This window comes from Terrapene carolina, unplaced genomic scaffold, assembly GCF_002925995.2.
Source record: "Terrapene carolina triunguis isolate 2854851 unplaced genomic scaffold, T_m_triunguis-2.0 Scaffold58, whole genome shotgun sequence".
In the NCBI taxonomy this organism is placed as follows: domain Eukaryota; kingdom Metazoa; phylum Chordata; order Testudines; family Emydidae; genus Terrapene; species Terrapene triunguis.
Window position 1 is genome coordinate 58414594 of NW_020664409.1, and position 25323 is coordinate 58439916.

General features: G+C 41.5%; 1 protein-coding gene across 13 annotated transcripts in view; it reads right to left on the reverse strand.

The window, feature by feature from the left end:
- EYA1 (EYA transcriptional coactivator and phosphatase 1) overlaps nucleotides 1–25323 on the reverse strand; it is a 253329-nt gene that overhangs the window by 87704 nt on the left and 140302 nt on the right. For 6 of the 13 annotated variants that reach the window (XM_026662509.2, XM_026662545.2, XM_026662515.1 and 3 more), the window contains 4 exons: nucleotides 14635–14712; nucleotides 7760–7829; nucleotides 7035–7180; nucleotides 2626–2763 (listed from right to left, as the gene is read on the reverse strand). In XM_026662509.2, the coding sequence (XP_026518294.1) occupies nucleotides 2626–2763; nucleotides 7035–7180; nucleotides 7760–7829; nucleotides 14635–14712 (432 nt within the window). The remainder of the gene's footprint in view (nucleotides 1–2625; nucleotides 2764–7034; nucleotides 7181–7759; nucleotides 7830–14634; nucleotides 14713–25323) is intronic. The other 7 variants (XM_026662560.2, XM_026662540.2, XM_026662568.1 and 4 more) reach the window with 3 other exon arrangements.

Consider the following 25323-nt stretch of genomic DNA (forward strand, 5'->3'; position numbering starts at 1 on the left):
CCCGCTGTAGTGTAGACCTAGCCTAAGTCCTGCTGACATGCACTAGCAGTTCCTAGTGCACTTTTATCTACTCTGCTTTCAAAGTGGAGTAGACCAAAGCATACTAAGGAACCATTGGTGCATAGTAGCAGGGTCCACACAAACACTTTGTGCATTTCAGGCTAGTAAGATAGGTTTACACCCCAGCCTATCATGAACTAAGGGTTCATTTAGACAGGTCCTAACCGTAAGAACAAAATGACTAGAAAGGTTGTGGTTTTCCTCTACCACGCTAAAACTACTTCAGCATTTCATTTGGATGATCACCCTCATCTCCACGCCAACTTTCTGTAGGTATTCCACAGGGCTCCAGTCTTGGCATCCTCTTCTTCTCCCTCTCTACCTGCTTTCTGGGTTATTTCATTCAAACATGACTTAACTGATGACTTATAGTTCGCTCTCTGCACTCTTGACTTTTCTCCTTTTGGTCAAAATAAAATTGTGGCCTGTCTCTCTGACATCTCTTTGTGGATATCTAGCCATCATCTTAAGTTTAACCATGCCAAAACAGAACTTGTAATCTTTTCCTTCAAACCCTCTCGTCTCTTAGTCACCCTGGACACTACCACCATCCTCCTTGTCACTCACCCTCATAATCTGGGCCTTGTCTTTGATCCAGCTTTCTGGATCTTTACATCCAGGCAGTTTTTAAATCTTGCTGCTGTTTCTTAGATAATATCTTTAGGATCTGGCCTTTCTTCTTCATCCATACAACTCATCACTTCGAACTTGCCATCACTTTCTTTTCATCCCTCCACTGGCTCCCTATTCACTGCATGACTTTCAAGGTCTTTCAGAACCTATGCCCACTCTAGCTATCATCTCCCATATACTACTGCAATGTTGACTCTTGCCTGCGTTCTGCCAATGATACCAGTTTCCATCACCAATTTGTAAATTTTCCAACAAGTACCTTCTCACTTTCTCCCATGGAGCTTCCCATAAACAGCTGCAAAATCAGCCTCATTGCCCTCCCTCAAAACCCGCCTTAAAGTCATCCTCTGCTACGATGCCTACAAAAAACTCAATAATGGTTAGGTAGCTGGTGTGCTGCAACCACTGTTTTAAATGTATCTATATGTCTAGCTTCTATGGGTGTTAGATGCCTAAATACCTATAAAAATTTGGCCCTAAGCTTGTCTTTTTGTTAGGTATTGATACACTGCCTAGCATAACAAGGTCCTGATGCATGACTGTGGCACCAAGGCACTACTGAAATACAAATTGTTAACAACATGTTCTTCAGCACAAGTATTTCCTAGTGAGAATGGATTATAAGATTTCTTGATAGAATCTGCCTTCTGGGAGTTGCTTGTAAAATCACTGGTAAGTATTTTGAGCTCTTACGCAATCAAGTTAGTTTCCTTCAGTTCTGATGATGTAACTATCAGCAGACAGTGAAACCAATAACCTGGTTATGATTATTCCCATTCAGAATAGAAAACTTTTAATTACCAAATAGATAAAAGTAAACATACTTATTTGGTACTGTCTTGTTTCCTGCCTGCTCAGATGCAGCGTACCTAGATCTATATTTAAGAAGCTATGTGTCAAATGATTACCTTTTCAATACTGCAGCTGCTCTGCTGTATCTGAACTAAGGGTTGGATCAATACTCCTTAAAAGCCGTCAAACATAAATGAAGCCCTGTCCAGTTAATCCAGCAATGCAAGTCTGCTTCAGAACATCTGATAGAGAGTTAATTACATCTAGAAACTGTAACAGATATCATAAAAACTGGTGCCAACTTTTTCAGAAACAGCCTTCAATTTTGGGTGCTTGAGACATCCTGGCCCTTCTTTTCAGAGGTGCTTATCCCCGACAACTCCTACAAACTGCAACTAGAGAAGTGTGTACTCTGCATCTCTGAAAATCAGGTCAAAGATGTCCCAAGTTGGGCACTCAAAATGAGAGGCCACTTATAAAAATTTTGGCCTAGATGATGGTCAGATTCCAGAACTAGTCACACTCAGTCAGTGAATAACAGGTAGGAATATGCATGCCTCATTTATAACATAGAAAAAATGTGTTTTAATGCCATATTTAAAAGAAACAAATAAGTGCATCTAGAAAAAAAATTAATTGACAATATTAGCTAGCACTTACAAAGCTTTACACCTTCAAAATACTATAAACATGTTAATTAACTCTGACAAAGGCTCTGAAAGGGACAAAAAAATATTTACCTGTTTTATGGACAGAGAAAACAGACTCAGGTGTTAAGTTAAATCTTGTCACTTCCTATATTCATAATCATGACAATTTTTTCCAGTACTATGCTCTGAAGCACATTAGTGCACTATTTATGAAGACAAAATTATTTGTTATAATAAGAATAGAATATTTACATTAAAATGCTAGTTTAATCATTAAGGGTGGAATTTTCGAAAGCACTGAGGGTTGGTCTAATTCTACTCCTATTAAAGTCAGTGGGACTTTTATCACTGACAGCAAAGACAGCGGAGTTAGGCCAATGCTGGGCACTTTTGAAAATCCCACACTACATTGATATTTGTTTTATTCTAAAAGGAAAAATGAATAGAACAATGAAGTATACTATAAATGGTAATACATATGCATACAGACCTTGCATTTGGTAGCTATATGGTGCCTGTCCTGGCTGAGGCGTGCTAAAGCTTGTCCCATAGCTTAGAAATCCTGTCTGTCCAGGTGACTGTGATTGTGACAATCCACCTTCTGTCTTGATGCCTGCCCACAATGCACCTAAATCAGTTAGTGATAGCAAATCTATTTGTTCATATTCAAACACCGACAGACAATAAAATCACATAACTAGCAGTACTTTAAACATAAACGTAGTTAGTAATCACTGCATGCATTTTTGTAATGATGCTAGTGGTATGTGCAGTAGAGGCAAGGGAGAAGCTGCATGTAAATGTAAGTTCACCAGGGACAGTTTCAGCTGTGGTTTTTAAAAATCAAGAGTTGCAAGAGAAATGAATATATGGCAAGTTGCCCTTTCCAGAAAGTTGCATAATTTTTTATTCATTTCCTGCCAACTCAGTCAGAAGCTAACATTTCCATAAGTTCATGAATTTCATAGATGGCAGAACACCAATTTCATATAGTTTCAATGAAGTGTAACATAACCCACTCTTTTTCATTACATAACAATTGAGATTTGCATTGTGCAATGTTTATGGATAAAGGATCAACAGTCCTACATTTAGGTTACACAGCTCCAAAGAGGCTTTTACAGTATTATAAAAAGAAAATCCTCTTTAAAAAGTGATTAAATTAGGCCCATTAGCACATCATATACCTTTTCAAAGTTGGTATGTATTGTAAAATATATACTGTTTTTAACCAATAGACCAAAATAGACATACAGGATGCTAAATATGCCTTAGAGAGGAGCTCTCAAACAGGGAGGATACAGCAAAGCTTCATTAATCTGCACTAATGACAGGGAAATCCATTAAAGAATTGTGCTCTAACAAAATTCAGCCTAGTACAATGCCTACTGAAATGGAAAGACTTGCACTGACTTGAATGGGCTTTGGATCAGGACCTAAATGAATAAGCAATACATATCAGGAACAGACATCACAACAAGTACATTATTTGGACACTGGAGTTTAATTTGAGCTATTAGTGATATTTCATAATGCATATTTTACACAAATAATAGTCTTAGCAATATAGTAGTAATATTAGTAATGTAAGACTAGTCTCGGATCTTATTGCAGCAGTCTGTGATTACCTCTATGCTCAGAGGTCACCATTATTTGGCGTGAATCATAAAGTGTGGATGAGTAGTAGTCTTTTGTAAATGACAAACTATAAATCCATTTACCATTTGGTTCAAGTCTTAAAAATGTATGTCCTATGATGTATGAAGGAGGGAGGTGCAAAAAGTCATTACATTGTACAATATGCAATTATATGCCCCAAACAGTCCGATATGCATGACTGCATATTTTTCATGCACTCCTGAGACACCCATTTTGAAATTATGGCCCTTCACTTTTTTCTAATTCCTTCTGAATAACTGCCAAAGTAATTTGTGTTTAAATAAGGGTTGTTTCCCCTTGCTGTTCCCTTTCCGCTTCTATTTCACCCTGCAATTAAATCATAATGATGAATCTGACATATGGTCTCACTGTGAAACTTCCACTTTACAGTGTTGGTATCAACAATTCCCAGGAACGTTATACTCATCTTTCATAATTCGAAAGACCCTTGAAATGTTCATGTGAATTTTTTTTAATTAGTTTAAACTGAGATCAAGTTTAGAAATTTTAGCCCCTGCTTCAACTCCCAGTCTCTGAGTGTGTGCAGAGAGCATTTCTCCTAGTTCATGCCTCCTTCCAACATGGGGCAGACAAGGGACGTAGCGGGTAGGAAGCGGGAGGTGGATGCCAACTGGAAGATAATGTGCCACTGACAGCTTCCAGTTCTGGCCCTTCTGCAAACTTCTAAGGAGCAGGAAGAGGAGCTTTTCACCTTCTGACACCCCACAACTCCTTGTCTGCTTTCCTCCAGTGGCTTCACTTACCAGCTCTTCATGCTCCCTTACCCTCTGCTTTTCTCTTCACTAATCCAGACGAGCAAAGAAAGGTAAGGGGGAGGGATCATGAAGGTACTATCAGGATCTAGGGGAAGAAGAAGCTGGTAAATGAAGCCTTTACAATATGCCACTAAGAAAACACACAGGCAGACTGCAGTGGAGTGCCTCAGGAAATGAAAAGCTACACTTCTCCAGCCTCCTCAGTAGCTTTGCAGATGTACCAGAGCCAGCAGCTCCCTAGGAGCTACTTGTCAGTGGTATTTCCTTCCACCCCACTTCCTGCTTCCATGATTTCAGCATGGTGGAGATGTAGGAGGTGAGAAAGAGAGAGACTGGGCCTCTTCCTGGCAGATACTTAATTACTGCTCTGAGTGGTGCTCCCTATGCCTTCAGAGCAGTACCTTCCCAATAACTGCCTCAATCAAGGAAGCTGAAAAGGGCTGAGATATTAATTTTCAACCTCAATTTAAAGTGACATAAAAGTTAATAAATCCCAACTAGATTTTAGAGAACACAGTCTTTCAAATTTTGAAAAGTGCCTTTTCAGTAAGTCCCATGCCAGGTCTACATTATAAACTTACAGAAGTGTAAATACATTTCTCAGGGGTGTGAAAAATCCCCAAGGGCTTCTCCCCTCGACATAGTTACTGCCTCTCATGGAGGTGATTAACTAAACCAATGAGAGATGCTCTCCTGTCAGCACAGTAGCATCTTCACAAAGTACTGCTGCGCCATTGCAGAGTTTTAAGTGTAGACCTGCCCCCAGACTTTAAGAAAAAAAAAAAGAGAGAGAGAGAGAAAGTAACCTAAAAAGCAGATTTTCTCCTTTCAGATGAGCAGGACATATCCTAACTCTGCTATTTTGTTCATTCTACAAGTGTTGGAACCCGTAGGCATGGAAAAAGAGAAAGACAAAGCACACAATTCAGAAAATAGGATTCACCTGCAGACCTGGGAGGAGAATTTTGACTCTACTACGGTGCTGATCCTGCTTGCTTTGTGCAGATGAGCAGTCCCATTGTCTTCAGTGTGACTGCTCACGTGAGCACAGACTGCACGACTGGGGCCTAAAGATGTACTTAAATGTATCTGTTCACAAGGAAATACTCTGATGTCAACTCCCACACTCCCACAGTATGTTTGCTTTTTAATACTACTGTTAAACAACAAGATGCATAGCTAAAAGAACCTTGGCCAAGCCCTGAGGTGGACATGTAGGAAAACAAAAACTGCAATAAGACGCATCACTTAGCCAGTTTTTCAGTTGTAAACGGAAGTTCTGTAATGCAAAATGTGCAAGACAAAAATAACTGAAGTCCTCGGCACAGTGGATGGATGGGGCAGGGGAAAGGGAAAAAAAAGCAAGCGACTAGATAAGCATACTAGCCAAACCAGCAAGCAGAGTCCAAATAGAGCAACTCACATACAGAGCACAGGTGACACTGAGGCAGCTAAACTGAGAGGGTGAAATCCAGGCCCCATGGAAGTCAATGCAAGTTTTACTACTGACTTTAATGGGTCTAGGATTTCACACAGAAAGACCAAGGGAACAAGATAAGCCACCATCTGGGCTGCCCAACCCACCACAGATAGCCAAGGACCAATAGAAGTCTCAAACAAGAGAAACACACATTTACAATATATGTAAGAAAAATACATTATCATCACTGAAAATATATTTTAAATATTCAGATGAAATGTTTTAGATGTTTAAAATATGCAGAAAAGAGTTGAAATATATGAACTATGTTTATAGCTATTTATTTTATAATATATATCAACATATGCAATACATATAGGGACAATATGAAAAATGCAATTGGATTATATATCATCATATTGTCAGCATTTTAGAGCCTTAATGGCATTTATTTCAATTTCCACCACAGCAGATTTCCAAAATTACTCAAATTAGACTTCTTGAGTCAGATCCTTAGCAGATATAAATCAGAAGAGCTTGATTGGTTTACACCAGTTGAGGATCAAGCCCTGTATTTATCAATTTACCCTTTAATGCACTTGGATTGCACAATTCTTACTGAAGTCAACAGGAGTAAGAGAGGGCAGTACTAGCTCCTTAAATTACATTTCCGCTTTGATCATTTCTAACATAAAACATTTGATGAATGCATCTCTTTAACCTATCTGTTTCCATGTTTTCTATTAAAGGTAGCATTAAAAACAGAAACAAAAGGTAAAAGCAACTATTCCATGGGAGGTTATGAGAGTTGTTATGGATTTGTCTAAGACACATTTGTCATGTACATTCTTAATTAGACTCCAGTAAATACATATTCTAAGCTTTCCCCACTTCACCGAAAGGGAATGTAGGTTTTTGACTACAAACATGCATGAACAGTTGTCATACTAAACACAGAGAAAACACTTTCTAAGGGTCATAGAGCCTTCTGGGTAAAAATATTTACCCCAGAATTAAAAAATATTGATACTGACTCTTACTCACCATATGAAGGGATTCCATAGGGCTGGGCTGGCTGTGGGTATGTAGCATAAGCTGTAGCTTGCTGCATTCCTGTCGTAAACTGCGTCTGCCCATATGCGGCCATAGTTTGTGAGGAAGGGGTAGGAAGAATATGTGGGTATGGTCTGCTATTGATTATAAATGACAGAAAATAGAATTTGTATTAGACAAAGACATATGAGTACTTGTGTTAACTGACAGCCTTATTATATTAGCTTGATTAGCACATGGTCATAGACTGCATGAGAGAACCTTTAAGGGTATGTCTTCACTACCAGCCAGATCGGCAGGCAGCGATCGATCCAGCAGGGATCGATTTATCGCGTCTCATCTAGATGCGATAAATCAATCCCCGAGTGCTCTCCCGTCGACTCCTGTACTCCAGCTCGGCGAGAGGCGCAGGCGGAGTCGATGGGGGAGCGGCAGCAGTCGACTCACCGTAGTGAAGACACCGCGGTAAGTAGATCTAAGTACGTCCACTTCAGCTACGTTATTCACGTAGCTGAAGTTGCGTAACTTAGATCGATCCACCCATTGTAGACCAGGCCTAAAATACAAACAGCTAAAATAAAATAAAATCACACACTTTCTCAAGAACAAGCTTTGGGTTAAACTTTGATTTAACAGGAAAACCCAATTATGATTCTAAATGAGGCTAAAATCTGCTTATTTATTTCGATTATTATTATTTAAAGAAGATAACTTACTTGGAAGGATAAATCTGTGGTGGGGAGAACTGATGAGTTTGTCTTGGGCTGAAGCCACTGCTTCCAATTGCTGCCCCAAAGAGAAAGGAAAGCACATCAAAATGTAAACACACACATCTAAGCTAAGAATTACTTTTTGGTAACAGAATTTCAGAATTTTAACAAGGTTTTAAATAAGTCCAAATATCATTAATATTCTGACCTACAAAGTAATGTTTTAATAGGGACAGGTACCAGTATAGGAATGCTCAATATTAAAATTAAATGCTTGATTAAATTGCCCCTCTTTGCACAACTCCAGAGCAATAATTTATTTTTGCTTGCAGGCAGACAATATTTTCAAGGGAAACAAATTATTCTCAAATGATTGCCATTGGAAACCATATCCTTCCATATTTTCAAAGGTTTACGATACTCCAGCACAATGTTTTATTAATGTTTAGAATGTTAGACTCATAGAAATGTAGGGCTGGAAGGCTCTCAAGAGGTCATTTAGTCCAGCCCCCTGCACTGAGGCAGGACCAAGTAAACCTAAATCAGTAGTTCTCAACCAGGGGTATGTGTACCCCTGGGAGTACACAGAGGTCTTCCGGGGGTACATCAACTCATCTAGATATTTGCCTAGTTTCACAACAGGCTACATAAAAAGCACTAGTGAAATCAGTACAAACTAAAAATTTTCCATACAATGATTTGTTTATACTGCTCTATATACATACACTGAAATGTAAGTACAATATTTATAATTTATTTATTTCATAATTATATAGTACAAATGAGAATAAGCAATTTTTCAGTAATAGTGTTCTGTGACACTTCTGTATTTTTATGTCTGCTTTTGTAAGCAAGTTGTTTTTAAGGGAGGTGAAACTTGGGGTACACAAGACAAACCAGATTCCTGAAAGGGGTACAGCAATCTGGAAAGGTTGAGAGCCACTGACCTAGACCATCCCTGACAGGTGTTTGCTTAATCTGTTCTTAAAATCCTCCAATGATGGGGATTCCACAACCTTGAAAGCCCATTCCAGACCTTACTACCTTTATAGTAGAAAGTTCCTCCTAATATCCAACCTAAACGTTTCTTGCTGCAGTTTAAGCCAATTATTTCCCTCAGTTTATTTGTCTCAAGACTAAGTAAGCCCAGTTTGTGTAACTCTTCTACATAGGTTAGATTTTCTAAATCTTTCGTCAGTTTTGTTGCTCTCCTCTGGACTCTCTCCTATTTGTTCATATCTTTCTTAAAGTGTGGTGCCCAGAATGGACACAGTACTCCACCTGAGGCCTCAACAGTGTCAAGTAGAATGAGACAATTACCTCCCATGCCTTACATACAACACTCCTATTAATACATCCCAGAATGAATTAGCCTTTTTCACAACCGCATCACATTGTTGACTCAAATTCAATTTATGATCTACTATGTCCCCCCCCACCCCGATCCTTTTCGGCATTACTACCACTTAGCCAGTTATTCACTAGTTTGTAGTTGTACATTTGATTTTTCCTTTCTCACTGTCACACTCTGTACTTGTCCTTATTGAATGTCATCTTGTTGATTTTAGACCAATTCTCTAATTTGTCAAGGTCATTTGGAATTCTAATCCTGTCTTTCAAAGTGCTTGCAACCCCTCCTAGTTTAGTGTATTCTGCAAATTTTATAAGCATACTCTCCACTTCATTAGCCAAGTCATTAATGAAAATGTTGAATAATACCAGACCCAGGTCAGACCCCTATGGCACCCCACTAGATATCTCCTCCCAATTCAACAGCAAACTATTGATAACCACTTTTTGAATATGGTCTTTCAACCACTTCTGTACCCATTTTATAGTAATTTAATCTAGACCGCATATCCCTAATTTGTTTATGACAATGTCACATGACACTCTATCAAAAGTCTTACTACAATCAAAATATATCACTTCTACAGCTTCCCTATAATAGTCCCTATCTCAGTAAACCTGGTAAAGAAAGAAATTAGTTGGTTTGGCATGATTTGTTCTTGACAAATACAGGTTAGCTATTATAACTTTATTATTCTCTAGATGCTTACAAATTGATTGTTTAATAATTTGGCATTAAACACCTAAGCCTTCTTGATGTCATCCATTATTTACTCTGCTTCCCCACTAAGTAGAAGACCTACACTTTCCTTTGTCTTTCTCTTGTTCCTAATGTGTTTATATAACTTCTTCTTACTGCCTTTTATGTCCCTTGCTAGGTATAACTCCTTTTGTAACTCATTTTTTGCTTTAGCCTTTCTGATTTTGTCCCTCCATACTTTTTGCTATTCTTTTGTACTCCATCTTAGCAATTTGTCCAAGTTTCCACTTTTTGTATTCAAAGATCTGTATTTCATAACAAAATTCTAAGTATGTTTCCTATTAAAAACATACAGGTAACTTCAAAGCAAGTGTCTCATTTTAAAATAATTCTGTTGTACAAAGGCTATACTACAGCTTCCACTTTCAGCTTCTTTCCTTGCACTATATACTTATTTCTAATCCGTTTTCAGACTTTGATAACTTTTAGTATTTCATAAAGATGTCATAATGAAATAGCATATTGTCTTAATGAAACACTGTTAAGTGTGTAAGACCAAGAAATTAACCTAACAGGTGTTTTTTTCTGAAGCTCAGATTAAGAGCTCCAACTTCCTATTTGTAACCCCACAACCAATCCCTGTTAACACAAAAAGAACAGGAGTACTTGTGGCACCTTAGAGACTAACAAATTTATTAGAGCATAAGCTTTCAAGCTTTCAAGCTTATGCTCTAATAAATTTGTTAGTCTCTAAGGTGCCACAAGTACTCCTGTTCTTTTTGCGGATACAGACTAACACGGCTGCTACTCTGAAACCTGTTAACACAGAAGTTTAAAATTCATAGAAGATCTTTGCGACCTTTCAGGGTACTAAAGAGAAAGAAGGTCAGCTATGCATTTGTATGCTGTGCCTTCTGCTCATCATTATACTATAAAGTGCAAGGCCATACACTTTGGGAGTGTATTAGCTGATCACAAGATGACTATGAGCTACAAATGTGATGTAGCCATGAAAAAGGCAAATATGATCCTAAATGGCATCAGGCGAGGTATTTCTGTTAGAGGTAGGCACATATTAATGCCATTGAAGAAGGCATTAGAAGGTAAGACATGATCTGGAGTACTGCATACAATGCTAAAGAAAGGAATTCAAACTGAGACAGGTGTAGAGAAGGGGTACTAGGATGATTAGGAAACTGGAGATCCTGTCTTACAAGACGATACTAAAAGATCTTGGCTTGCTTAGTCTAGCAAAATGAATGCTGAGAGGAGATGTAATACATCAGAGGACTAAATATAAGAGAGGGAGAAGAGTTATTTAACTAAAAGACAAGGGTGGCTCAAGAACAAATGGGTATAAACTGGCTATGAGTAAATTTAGGCTGGAAATTAGAAGAAAGTTTCTAACCATCAGAGAAGTGAGGTTCTGGAATAGCCTCTCAATAGCAATAGAGAGGGCAAGCAATCTAACTAGCTTTAAAACAGGGCTTGATAAATTTATTAATGGGATTATATGACAAATTCTAAAGATACCAGAGGACTGGACTGAAGGATCCAGGAGGTTCCTGTGTCAGGTTCCCTGCAGGGTGTCACCTGGAACTGGGGTATCCCTGAACCCGCCTGACTCACCAGTCTGGGCTCTCTTTACTTTGTACTGCTGTGACAGGCCCTCAAGCCCCCTCCAGCACACATACAGGTAGGGACACACCCAGCTGCAGCTGCACACAGAGGCTGAGATCAGCTCTCCATAGGAAGGCTCAGCTAAAGCACCTCCCAGTTCCTAAGGCACGCACTCCCCTCTGGAGTGCAAACCCAAAATTATACTATGTTGTGCTACACAGGGAACTGTACAGCATAAGCTCATGAAATTCGCCCCCTCCCTCAATGGAAGATATTCAACTGCTTTCTGCCCCCAGTTATGATTTCCACCCACTGGTTTTAGACAAAAACAAGTTTATTAACTACAAAAGATAGATGTTAAGTGATTATAATGGATAGCAAACAGATCAAAGCAGATTACCTAGCAAATAAAACAAAAATGCTATTTAAGCTTAATATATTAAAGAAATTGGAGATGAGTAGCAAATTCTCACCTAACTGTTGGTTTAGGCAGTTTGCAAAGATTCTCAAGGGCAAGCTGCACTTGCTTGCAGCTTAAAACCCCAGGTATGCTTTTCACAGGCTAGAAATCCCTCTAGCCTGGATTCAGCCCTTCTCCCCCAGTTCAGTCCTTGTTTCTTAGGTGTTTCCAAGTGTCTCCTTTGAGCGGGGAATCAGTGAAGAACCACAATGATGTCACTCCCCTGCCTTAAATAGCTTTTGCATATGGCGGGAATCCTTTGTCTCCCAGTTTGATTCTCACACCCAGTCAGTGGAAAAACACTAGTATTCTATGATGGAGTCCAGTACCAGATGACTTGGTCACATGCCCCTGAGGGACACAGCAGCCATGACTCGGAGGCTGTTTGTAGCATCCTCAGGAAGGCTCCCAGGTGGGAGATTAGCATCTTCTAAGACCTATTGTTCTCCCTAATGGCCCTTCTCAGCCAACCATCTAGACTGATTGCATTCTGCTTAGTGGGCGTTCCCCAGGTGTAAACACATTTGTAATCGATGCACAGACAATATTCCTAACTTCAGATACCAAAATGATACATGCATCCAAATAGGCTAATCATATTCAGTAAATCATAACCTTTTCAATGATATCTCACAAACCTTATCTTGCACAAACACATTATGGTTATGCCATACTCATATCACAATAATGTCTCTATGAAGAATATGGGGCATAGTGTCACGGTTCCTTCCAGTTCTATGTCCCTATTATTTTTTAGAGGTTCCAAGAAGAAAGCCGTCTTCTCTTCGATTACTATTTGGGTCCCATTTCTTCTCTACGCCCAAGATCTCTTTTGAGTCCCTCACAGGGAAGAGGTCAATTTCAGGTTGTGAGATCACCGTAAAATATCTTTCCTGGTATGAACCAAGCAGAAAATTACATGCCTATTGTCAGGCATTTGGAATCAAATAGAGCACGCACAATGTACCACCTGATATAATTTCCGAAGACTGTCAAGCTGGGCGGAATCTGATTTTGTCCCTATGAAGCATGCAGATTTGTTCTCAGTACTACAGAATTATTTCTGAGTGAGCATTACCAAGAAAGATAGCAAAGAATTTTTTTCCTGTTTTCCCTTACCTTTATCTCATTTGTGTCAAGCCCAAAGTAAATACACCCCAGCTGTATAATCTACATGACATATATATATATATATATATATATATATTTATTTTACAGGAATCTCTGTAAATAATGTACAGTCTAAGAGTGTTCTCACACACTGTGCTTTCAAACAGCTGTGAAAAAATGGAGATGTAAAATCAGGACAGTATCTTTCAGAGAAGTTAGTGTATTGGCACCCAAGTATTCCAAGGATTGTTAAAGTCAATTATGATGGGCTCAATATTTCCCTCATCAAACCTCTGTTTTGTACAGCAGAGGCTGTCATGGAACCAGTTATATCTACCCAATCTGGTGTAGACCAAGCATCTGGATTGTCTAGGATCTGCTGAAATTTACGCCCACATACCTTATACTACTAGAGGTTCGACACAAGGCTCTGTCGTCACACTCCTCATCTTACCTCCAACATACCCCTCACATATACCCTACACTGAGAAGCGTGAATGTGTGGTCTAGTATAGGAGTTGCCTCTGGTGGGTTTATGTCAGTTGGCAGTTACCCTCTACTAGGGAACTGTTTGCTGGCCAGCTACAGCCAGAATCTATCCTCTTTGCCCTGTCTGAGAGGCTCAAAGGGGATGGAGTGTAATGTACAACCGATCCCTATTCTTCTTAAGTTCAAAATCTTGAGTTTAGATCTCTGAATGTACTTGAAGGTATTACAAGCAGTTATTGGCCAATCTTTAGCACATCAGCACACACATATGTGGCCTATATCAATCAATCAAGACACATCATCTGGTCAATTTTTGAGGTGAATCTTTGAAGTCGACCTGAGTCTGCAAATACCACTGTAATTTCCATAGTTCTATTGCATCTCTCTGCAATCATGATTGTAACTTATGAGTTCAGAATTAGGTCGAAATTCCGAACGATAAAAACAGTAATATAGAAATAACAGTGTTCATTCACACATTTTGGATTAATATGCACCCTTTCCCCACCTTTTAGAGACCTATTTGCACAAATGGAAAATGTAAATATTTGCACTATTTGGGGAGCAGCCAGAATTCAGAAGGCATCATAAAGGTAAGCAAGCAAGGAGGAGGATTTTAGACTTTTATCCCATTCACAATGCAAACTAGAGCATGCAGATATGGATCTGCTAGCCATCAGAAAACAAAAACAAAACAAAACAACAGTTTGAGCCATAATACTGCCCCAATCCTGAGTGGAGCTCCCAGTGAAATTATCCATGGATCTCAATTAGTTGATCTCGCATTTCTTACTCATGGAAAATTCCCACTGACCTGAGTAAGGTGTGTAAGATCAGGCCCCGATAGAATGTGCGAGCTACAGACTGTACACAACTTTTTATTTTTAACTTCTGCATACAGTATTTAGACTGTAAGAGGGGAAGAAAATACACCTCTACCTCGATATAACGCTGTCCTCGGGAGCCAAAAAATCTTACTGCGTTATAGGTGAAAACGCATTATATCGAACTTGCTTTGATCCACCGGAGTGCGCAGCCCTGCCCCTCCGGAGCACTGCTTTACTGCGTTATATCTGAATTCGTGTTATATCGGGTTGCGTTATATCGAGGTAGCGGTGTAGTAAGTGAAAAATATCTTTATTTATTTCTTACCTGATCCTGAGAAATTGTCTAAAGACTCGTCTGCTGTAGTCGTAGCAATCTCACTGCTGCTCATTGGTTCTGTTTTAACTAGAAGTATAAATCATAAATAATCTAAATGCTCCTAATATTCATGCACACATACACATGCACACACATTATTCACAAAATACCACTTAAACACAATCTTCTAACAAATATTTGCTACCTGTCTTTTTGTGTAAATATAAACACACACACACAAAGATTTGTTTCTGTCCCCAAGGAATAAAAGCCACTGTAACAAACTAGAAGATATTGTCATGGACAGATCACCCAATGAGTCCCCATGCAACTTTGTGCACTCCTAGGATTCTTTATCCTTTAGAACCAACGTATCTATAAGAACAATTCAGAGAGCCATGGTTTGTTGGTTGCAGAAATAAGTTTTCAGAATGATCTGAATGAGGCAAAAATTGAAGCATTCTCTTAATGGATTTCTTCTAGGTTGGTTGAAAACTTTTTGTCCAAAATATTTGTGATGGAAATTTGGGTTTTCAACCAAACAAAATTTTTCATGGAAAGTGTCTGCTTCCAGCTGAAAATTTCAGTATTTTGAAGAACTGAACACCTGACAAATTATCTTTTTTTCAGCCAAAATCCACATTATTTTCAGTATTCATTTTTTCCTTCAAAAAAACCCAAAAAAAAACAAAAAACAAAAAAACAAAAACAGAATTGTCAATGGGAAATTTAGACAAACTTTTTCTTCAATTTTCACTGAAATTTTCCTTGGAAAAAAATCCCTATTTTCCAACCAGCTCTGATTTCTTTCTCAAAGTAAAATTCTGCTCTGAAAAGTGATTGTCCGGCTATACTGAAAGAAGGATGGGAAACATTTTATATTATTTTAATCAGGCCATAACTTTATTATTAGATGTCTGGAACAACACGGCAGATAAAAGTGTATAGTGCAGGTAACTCCATGTTCATTCAGTAAGTACCTGAGGGGCTTCTGCCAGCTCTCCCTCTTTTTCCATCCAGGTCCCCCAGACAACCCATTGCTGGGACCTTACCATCCACCCCTCCCCCTCAGAGGAGGGTTAAGGTGGGCTGTAAGAAAGGGAGGTTGGTTCCCTGCCATACCATCCATAGGAGCCCCTACCCCCCACCCATTCCGTTTCTTTAACTAACACCTCCTTTTTAAATCCTTTACCAGGCCATTTATCGGGTCACTGTGTCCCTTCCCTACGGAGTACCTGCACTGGACATCTGCCACAAGGAGGTGCCAGCAAATTGCTTGGCTGCCTCCGCCCCAGCCCCGCTGGGTTCCCAGACATCTCCCAATGGCCTCTTCTCAGAATTCTGCTCTGAAAAGTGACTGCATAAGAATGACTTCTTACTTAGCAACTCTGTTCATATTCAGCTACGCAGCTAGTTACTTTATTGACAGAAAAGTTTTTACAACTTTTTACTCTGGTTTACATGGCAGAGCCAACACAGATTTTTAAGAGCAAGAGAGCTAGACTCTCTTCCAGCTCATGCTTCATCAACAAAATTATTAGTTCTATTCTCAGTTATTCCAGTACAACCTTACTTAGTGCCCAGATCCTCAAGTAGAAGGCAGGGCACAGATCTGGCCCTAATTTAACTTGGATGTAACTATGGGCAAAATTTAAAGGCAACGGCTTTGCACAAGAAATCATTAAGACAACATAAGCTACCCTACAATGCCATTTCCTCATACCAGTCTTTCCGAGTACACCATGCTTTAAGCAACTAAATGTATATCTACAGCCTTGAATCCAGCTTAGCAAATAATTTTGCCTGGGAATTAGAGCTAATCATTGACAGGAATCCACGTGGAGCTTGCAAAATGTGCAGGGGTCTCCCCAGGTATCTTTTTCTCTCTGTCCTTAGATCAAATCCCCTTTTGATGCCCTATCTCCCATTTTCCCAGCCATGAGTGTGCATGTTAGTGTGTGCGTATTAGCATGACTGTGTGAGGTAATATAATTTATTCAGGGGGAGTCATTAGATTGACAGAAGGGGCCCCTGTCTTCCCTAGCTCTCTGTGCATGCCTTTTCCCCTTTTACTTGACCTCGGCCAAATGATCTATCCCTAACCCCTCAAGCTTCTTCTCCTTCCTGGCTACTCTCTTTTCACTCCCATATAGGGTTCTTTGCCTGTAATCCCTACCTCATGGAGATCCAGATTAGGCCCAGGCAGAGTTTATAAACTCTAGTGCACTCATTGAACTACTCCTACTTCTAATAACTCCACCAAAAAAAATCCCTGTTAATAGGGAAAGGGCGGGGAAACAGAGGCAGAAAGAGCCCAATGACTGGCCCATGGTCACATAGCAGATCAATGGCAGAGCCAGGAATAGAACCCAGGTCTCCTGGGACACATACCAGTCCAGTACCCTATACACTAGGCCAGCTGCCTCTCTGCAGAGTATTCATGTATCCCTCTATACACAGTGAATAAGTGTCACTCCACACCCTGCCCACCACTTTGTGACTCTTTCTAGCCCAATTTTCATAAGGCAGTTATTCTCATGGGAATGATGCTGGGGGATTTGTTCTCTGGTTAACAAATGGGATGGTGGACAAAGAAAAGAAAAAGCTGAACCTCGCTTGGGAGCTGCGATAGATGGAAGCTAATTTACACTAGCACTGTTTCCCCAAGCTTCTCCGCTGTTCAGTATTGTAGAGCCCATTCTATGCCTTTTTGGCTTTTATGGAATAGAATAACCTTCTTCCCAGATATGCAGGGCCACTGCATTGCTGGCATCTGCAGCAATTCAGGTGCTCTCACGGTTCAGAGCTCTAACATATCATTTCTTCTGGAGAGTGCCTTTTTTGGAGGAATATTAATTTTCTAACTGGAAGAAAATGCCATAGTTGAAATAAAAACCTGGTTCATATCTGCTGCTTGCATTTCATCTGGATTTCATAATTTTGTTACAGAGCCATTAAAGGAAAAAAATGATCAAAGTCTAATTTCACCCTCTATGACTTAACAATATTTTACTGCAATAATTTTTAGAGTTGAAAACTTCTAAACTGTTTCTAAACCATATAATGCTTCCTAAAATAAAGAGGAAACAAATATATAAAATATACTGGGAGCTGCATGGTCAAAGCAAGAAATGTAACACTAACAGATGACTGACACAATTTAAATTTGACACCATTTACCCCAAATTCCTCTACAATACGTCCCATCTCAACTGTTATGTTTCTTGCATATATGAAAATTAGGGTAAGAAAGTGAGGATGCAACAGAGTTCCTGATCTGGATTCTCATTTGTAAGTGTAATTTACAAATAAGCAACAGAGGGTCCTGTGGCACCTTTAAGACTAACAGAAGTATTCTGAAGAAGTGAGGTTCTTACCCACGAAAGCTTATGCTCCCAATACTTCTGTTAGTCTTAAAGGTGCCACAGGACCCTCTGTTGCTTTTTACAGATCCAGACTAACATGGCTACCCCTCTGATACTTTACAAATAAGCTTTACTAGACCTTCACGATGAAGAATCATGACCCTCATAGAGCTTCATGCTGCAGTTAATCAGTAATTTAATAGTGATGAATAGGAACTGAAGAGCCTTCCTCCCGCAAGCAGCCACAGTTTTATCAAAATGTCAGCAAGTAATTGCATACTTTGATCTGCCTAGGACCCAAGAAAGTAACGTTGGAGGCTCATAGTTTGTTACGCAAAGAAATACATTCAGAAATGACAGCATAGCATTCTATCCCGCAGAAATCACTTACAAACAGCCATGGATTCTGACTGCAGAGAGCACTGTTCAACCTATCCAAAAGACAAACTGACCTAACTGAATGGTGAGGAGAGAAGCTAAAAGAGGGCAGTGAGAAGAGATGAGCTGGGAATAAAAGAGAAGAGAAGAGATGAGCTGGGAATAAAAGCAAGACGTGCAACCCTATCAGAACATCGTTTCACTGATCTATTTCAGAGTAGCAGCCGTCTTAGTCTGCATCAGCAAAAAGAACGAGGAGTACTTGTGGTACCTTAGAGACTAACAAATTTATTCGAGCATAAGTTTTCATGGGCTAAAACCCACTTCATCAGATGCATGCTTATGCTCAAATAAATTTGTTAGTCTCTAAGGTGCCACAAGTACTCCTCGTTCTTTTCACTGATCTATGTGTATCAAGTGGAAATGGAGCTGTCCAATGAAGCAAAACTCTGGAAAGTCATGGTACATTATTCTGTTCATAGCAAGTACAGTACCACCCTTCCTTACCGCATGTGCTGTTTTTTCCCTGTTGCCTAGTAAATGCTTCCTAAATGTGCTGCGGACTGTAACTTCTCTACTTCTCTCCCATACATTAAAGTATCTGCAAGCTGCTCTAAGCTCAGTATGTCTCTGAGCTACCATTGGGACTGGTACCACAACGATGCAGAACACATATTGCAAGTTTTCCTGGATAATTTTTAACAATTGTGAGACAGAGAAGAAAGGACTGGCTGACAGTTCCCACTGATGCTGCTCAGTAGCTCAAACTGAATGTTAAGCTAGTAAATGGAGGTGGCACTATTATTAATTAAGATATGTTTTGATTACTTTCACTTGAATCAACTCAAGCCCAGGGTTCAAACTCAGGCTCCAGCCTAGCTCCCCTTCTGTCTACACACAAATTGCCCTAACCCAGGGCTTGGACCCAGGGTCCCAGAACCCTAAAGGGATGGAGAGGCTGAGCCTGTATCAAGCTGGGACCTACAGTTCAAGTCCTACAGCCACATTTTGAGAGGGCGCTAGGAAGTCTGGGATATGGGTGGTTGGACTCGAACCTGCATAATGCAGCATAGATGCTGGAACTCCCGGTTGGGACCCAGAGTTCAACAATTCCTAACCTGGGGTTACAAATGAGTGTAGATGCTCAAGCCCTTGGTTAACAAACCCAGGGACTGCTAAATCGAGTTCTAATAACTCTGGGTTTACATCGCTTACAATGGCACAGCTTCAAGGTATTTTCAGAAGTGAAATATTATCCCTCCTTCTTCATAGAGAGCGCACAATTCATCGCTGTGCTGCTGAGTTTCTATGCTGCTGAAACACCAGTGACACAAAGCTGCACTAAAACAGAGGTGAATCATGCCCAGGCTGTTCGTAGGAGTTCCAGGAATAGAACCCAGATGGGTTCTTTGCTGCAAACATCCCTTGCTAAGGAATAGCGTCAACATCATGCACAACTCATTTAGATTGGTTTGTAAATCAAAGGAATCTGTACAATCTGTGCAAGTGGAATGTTTGTGCCAACTATTCTTTTGTATAATTGTTCCTTTCCCCATTATTTCTGACATTTTAATCAGATTTAAAAAGCAAAACAGAACCAAAAAAACAAAAAGCAGACTATTAAGGCTAGCAGATAAGAGTTCAGAAAGCTGCATGAAACACACACACAAACAAGAAAATACAACAGGCAAACCTGGAGTTAGCAAAGCTGTTGAGGCAGCATTAGATTCATTGCATGTTGAGCTACTTTCATTGAAGACTTGTTATTTAATATAAATTAAACGGATCCTGTTTGTGCATAGATATTTTAAAAGTTTATCAAGAATTATTCATATATTAGTTTTTGAACACCACTAAAGGAAATAGCTATACAACACAACCCACAAGCATTATCTGGCTCACCTGCCACACCAATCGCAAATGCACAAATATCACACAACACTAGAAGCTGCCAGGTAATAAGCACTTTTAAAAACTCTATTCTTAACTATAGATTTGGGAAGCTACCTTCAAGCTATTTTTTAAAATCTTGATCATAAAAAATATAAAAATTAGCATTAATGCAACATTAAGATTACAAATTCAAGCATGCTGAAGTCAGAGGTTCCAGAAGATAAGATTCCTACTGCAATATGAACTTGAACATGTCACACATCTTGTACACTTAATAGTGATTGTATTACTGTTAGTTAATTGCAAAGTAGTTTTAGCTGTCGGTCCTATGATATTAGAAAGACAAGATGGGTGAGGTAATATCTTTTATTGGACCAACTTCTGTTGGTGAAAAAGACAAGTTTTTGAGCCACACAGAGCTCTTCTTCAGGTCTGGGAAAGGTACTCTGAGAGTCCCAGCTAAATGCAAAGTGGAATAGATTGTTTAGCATAAGTAGTTAGTGCATATTGCAAGGGTCCATTCAAGGTAGAGTGGCCTGTTAACACTTCTGTAGTCATACAACAAAAAGAGGGGGTTTCTGCTCCACCTTGCACTGAGCACAGTTTATACTACATGGTTAGGTCAACGTAAGATGCCTTGGGTTGACCTAGCAGTGGAAGGTCTTCACTTAAATTTGGCTCCACCTGACATAAGTGCCTCTCTATGCCAATTTAGGAACACCATCACCGTGAGTGGCATAGAGTAACAGTAGATGTAATTAGGTCAACACAGTGTTATTGCAGACACCGTGTTGCTTACATTGAATGTAAGGCCTGGTCTACACTAGCCTGTTATTTCGGAATTAGGTGAGTTATTTCGAAAAAAAAAAAAATGATTCCGTCCACATGACCAAACTTTTTTTTCCGATTTAAAGGGCTCTTTAATTCGATTTTTGTACTCCACCTCGGCAAGTGGGTAGCGCTTAAATCGAGATCGCAATCCCGGGTTAAAGGTATTGTGGACACAATTCGACGTTATTGGCCTCCGGGAGCTATCCCAGGATGCTCCCTTGTGACCACTCTGGTCAACACTCTCAACTCCAATGCACTAGCCAGGTGGGCAGGAAAAGCCCAGGGAACTTTTGAATTTCATTTCCTGTTTGGTCACCAGCAGCACAGGTGACCATGCAGAGTCCACCATCACAGGAGATCACGCAGTCCCGGATTCGCAAACAAGCTCCAGCATGGTCTGAACGGGAGGTACTGGATCTCATCGCATGCTGGGGAGATGAGTCTGTTATGGCAGAATTACGTTCCAAAAAAAGGAATGCAAATACCTACGCTAAAGTCTCCAGGGCCATGATGGAAAGAGACTACTCCAGGGACACAGAGCAGTGTCATACAAAAATCAAGGAGCTCAGGCAAGCATAGCAAAAAGCCAGGGTGGCAAACGGGCGGGCTCTGGGTCACAGCCCCATACATTCCGCTTTTACCGTGAGCTCCATACAATTATGGGGGGTGATGCCACCACTACCCCACCACTGTCCGTGGACACCTGCAAGGGGGGAGTTGCACGGAGCGAGGAGGAAGAGACATTGGAGGACGAAGAGGAGGAGGAGGACAGTGCACAGGCAGCAAGTGGGGAATCCGTTTTTCCCCTAGCCAGGAACTAATCTTAATGCTGGATCCAATAGCCTCCCCTCACTCCCAAGGCGGGCTCCTGTTCCCTGACCCTGGAGAAGGTACCTCTGGTGAGTGAGAGCCTGATCAGAGCCACGCGGTGCGGGGCGGGGGGAAGGGGGAACCCAGCCGCGCTGGGTTGTTCGCGTTCAGAGTAAATGACTCAGCTCATCCCTGCTCTGAGCCTGATCGGAGCCACGCGGTGGGGGGCGAGGGGTGTTATGTGCAGTGATCATCCCAGAGAGCCCGCAGGCCCTCCTTTTATATGGCAAACCCACCAGGCATTGCTTGCTGTGGGAAAGGGGGCCCAAGCAGTTTGAAAGCATTGAAATGAATGTAGAAGAAGCAGAACCCTGCGTGCCCCTAGGGGCTGCCTACAAGATGAATTCTGTTGCCCGGCCGTGTGCAATGGCTTACTCATACCAAAGTGCCCCCTTTGTTCTCTGCAATGTATTTTTTAAAATACTACCCTCCCTTTTTCTCCTACCACAGGTGCAAATGTTTCAACGTGGCCCCTATCTACTCCGTCCCAGAGGCTGGTCCAGATTAGAAAGCGGAAAAAACAAACTCGGGACGACATGTTCGCCGAGCTCATGCAGTCCTCCCGCACTGATAGGGCCCAGCTGAATGCAAGGAGGCAAACAATTGCGGAGTCACGTAAAGCATTACAGGAACACGAAGAGAGGAGGGAGGTGCGTGATGAGAGTAGGCAGGACGCTATGGTCAAGTTCATGGGGGAGCAAACTGACATGCTCCGCTGTATGGTGGATATAATGCGGGAAAGGCAGCAAGACCACAGACTTCCGCTGCAGCCCCTGTATAATCAAACTCCCTCCTCCCCAAGTTCCATAGCCTCCTCACCCAGTCACCCAAGAACACGAGGGGAGAGGCTACGGGGACCCACACACTCAACCCCAGAGGATCGCCCAAGCACCAGAAAGCTGGCATATGCGAACTTTTGATTTGGTTTCTGGACTTGTCCTTCCCTCCTCCACCCCTCTAACCTCCTCCATCCAAATCTACCTTCTAATTTCTCTCAATGCATTGTGCATCAAATAATAAAGAACAGTTTTTAAACAATTTTGACTTTATTTCCTTTCATATATATATATAGGGTGCGGGTAACTTCAAGAGAAACAAACAAACAAACAAACAACTGTCACACCGTACCCTGGCCAGTCATGAAACTGGCTTTCAAAGCTTCTGTGATGCGCAGCGCGCCCTGCTGCGCTCTTCTAATCGCCCTGTTGTCTGGCTGTGCGAAATTGGCAGCCAGGCGAGTTGCCTCAACCTCCCACCCCGCCATAAAAGTCTCCCCCTTACTCTCACACATATTGTGGAGCACACAACAAGCAGCAATTACAATTGGAATATTGGTTGTGCTGAGATCTAACTGAGTCAGTAAACTGCGCCAGCGCCCTTTCAAACGTCCAAAAGCACATTCTACCACCATTCTGCACTTGCTCTGCCTATAGTTGAACTGCTCCTTACTACTGTCCAGGGTGCCTGTGTACGGCTTCATGAGCCATGGCATTAAGGGGTGGGCTGGGTCCCCAAGGATAACTATAGGCATTTCAACATCCCCAACAGTAATTTTCTGGTCTGGGAAGTAAGTCCCTTCCTGCAGCTGTTCAAACAGACCAGAGTTCCTGAAGATGCGAGTGTCATGCACCTTTCCCAGCCATCCCACGTTGATGTTGGTGAAACGTCCCTTGTGATCCACCAGTGCTTGCAGCACCATGGAAAAGTACCCTTTGCGGTTTATGTACTGGCTGCCACGGTGTGCGGGGGCCAAGATGGGGATATGCGTTCCGTCTATCGCCCCGCCACAGTTAGAATCATAGAATATCAGGGTTGGAAGGGACCTCAGGAGGTCATCTAGTCCAACCCCCTGCTCACTGAAGCCATCCACAGTGGTCTGCACATTTCCCAAAGTCACTACCCTTGATAGCAGCTGGTCAATGATTGCGTTGGCTACTTGCAGCACAGCAGCCCCTACAGTAGATTTGCCCACTCCAAACTGATTCCCGACTGACCGGCAGCTGTCGGGCGTTGCAAGCTTCCACAGTGAGGGCTGCTCTCATTTTGGTGTCTTTGCGCTTCAGGGCAGGGGACAGCAAGTCACAAAGTTCCATGAGAGTGGCCCTACGCATACGAAAGTTTCGCAGCCACTGGGAATCATCCCAGACCTGCAACACTATGCAATCCCACCAGTCTGTGCTTGTTTCCCGGGCCCCAAATCAGCGTTCCACGGCATGAACTGGCCCAATGCCACCATGATCTCCCAATCGCCACATGCCATGCATCTAGGAACGTCTGTGTCCATGTCCTCATCAGTATAGTAATCACAATGTCATCGCTTCCTCGCCCGGTTTTGCAGGTACTGAACATACTGCTGGATAATGCGCGAGGTATTTTCAATGGTCAAAACTGCAGCAGAGATCTGAGCGGGCTCCATGTTTGCCGCGCAATGGCGCCTGCATGGGTAATCCTGGAAAAAGGGCGCGAAATGAGCTGTTCGGTTCAAGATGGCTGATAAAAGGCGGTAAATGGTTGTCTTCTGTAGCTTCCATGGGAGCCCAGGACAGCTTCCGCCGCTTTCTCCAGATTGTCTGTGCGGCTCTGTTCATGATGGCCGAGAAACGGCGGGGAATTGTTGCCTTCTGTAGCTTTCACGGGAGCCCAGCACAGACAATCTGGAGAAAGCGGCGGAAGCTGCGCGGCTCTGTTCACGATGGCCGAGGACATTCGAAGGAGAAAACCAGGAGACAGGCAGTGCACTGTGCTGCACCATCTGCTGGCAGCCTGGCATCTGCCGTAGCTTTCATGGAGGGAGGAGCGAGTGACGGTACACACCCAGAAAAACCCGTGAGAATGTTTTTGCCCCATCATGCACTGGGAGCTTAACCCACAATTCCAATGGGCGGCAGAGACTGCGGGAACTGTGGGATAGCTTCCACAGTGCACCGCTCCGACATTCGATGCTAGCCTCGGTACTGTGGACGCACTCCGCCGAATTCACGCGCTTTAGTGGGGACACATAACATCGAATGTATGAACTCAATTCTGGAAATTTGAATAAAATAACTTTGAATTAATTTCGTACTGTAGACGTAGCCTTACTGGCTTTCTGGAGCTGTCCCACAATGCCCACACTGACAATACAATTGATACAAGTGAGGACATGCATCACCAACACAAGGAGCCAACCCACACAAGTGATTTAGTAACTTCAGTGGCTGTATGCCAATGTAAATTAGGTTGATATAATTTTGGAGTGTAGACATTGCCTTAGTTGTGATGCTCGGAGTACCTTTCCCAGATCTGAAGAAAAGCTCTGTGTGGCACGAAAGCTTGTCTCTCTCACCAACAGAAGTTGGTCCAGTAAAAGATATTACCTCAT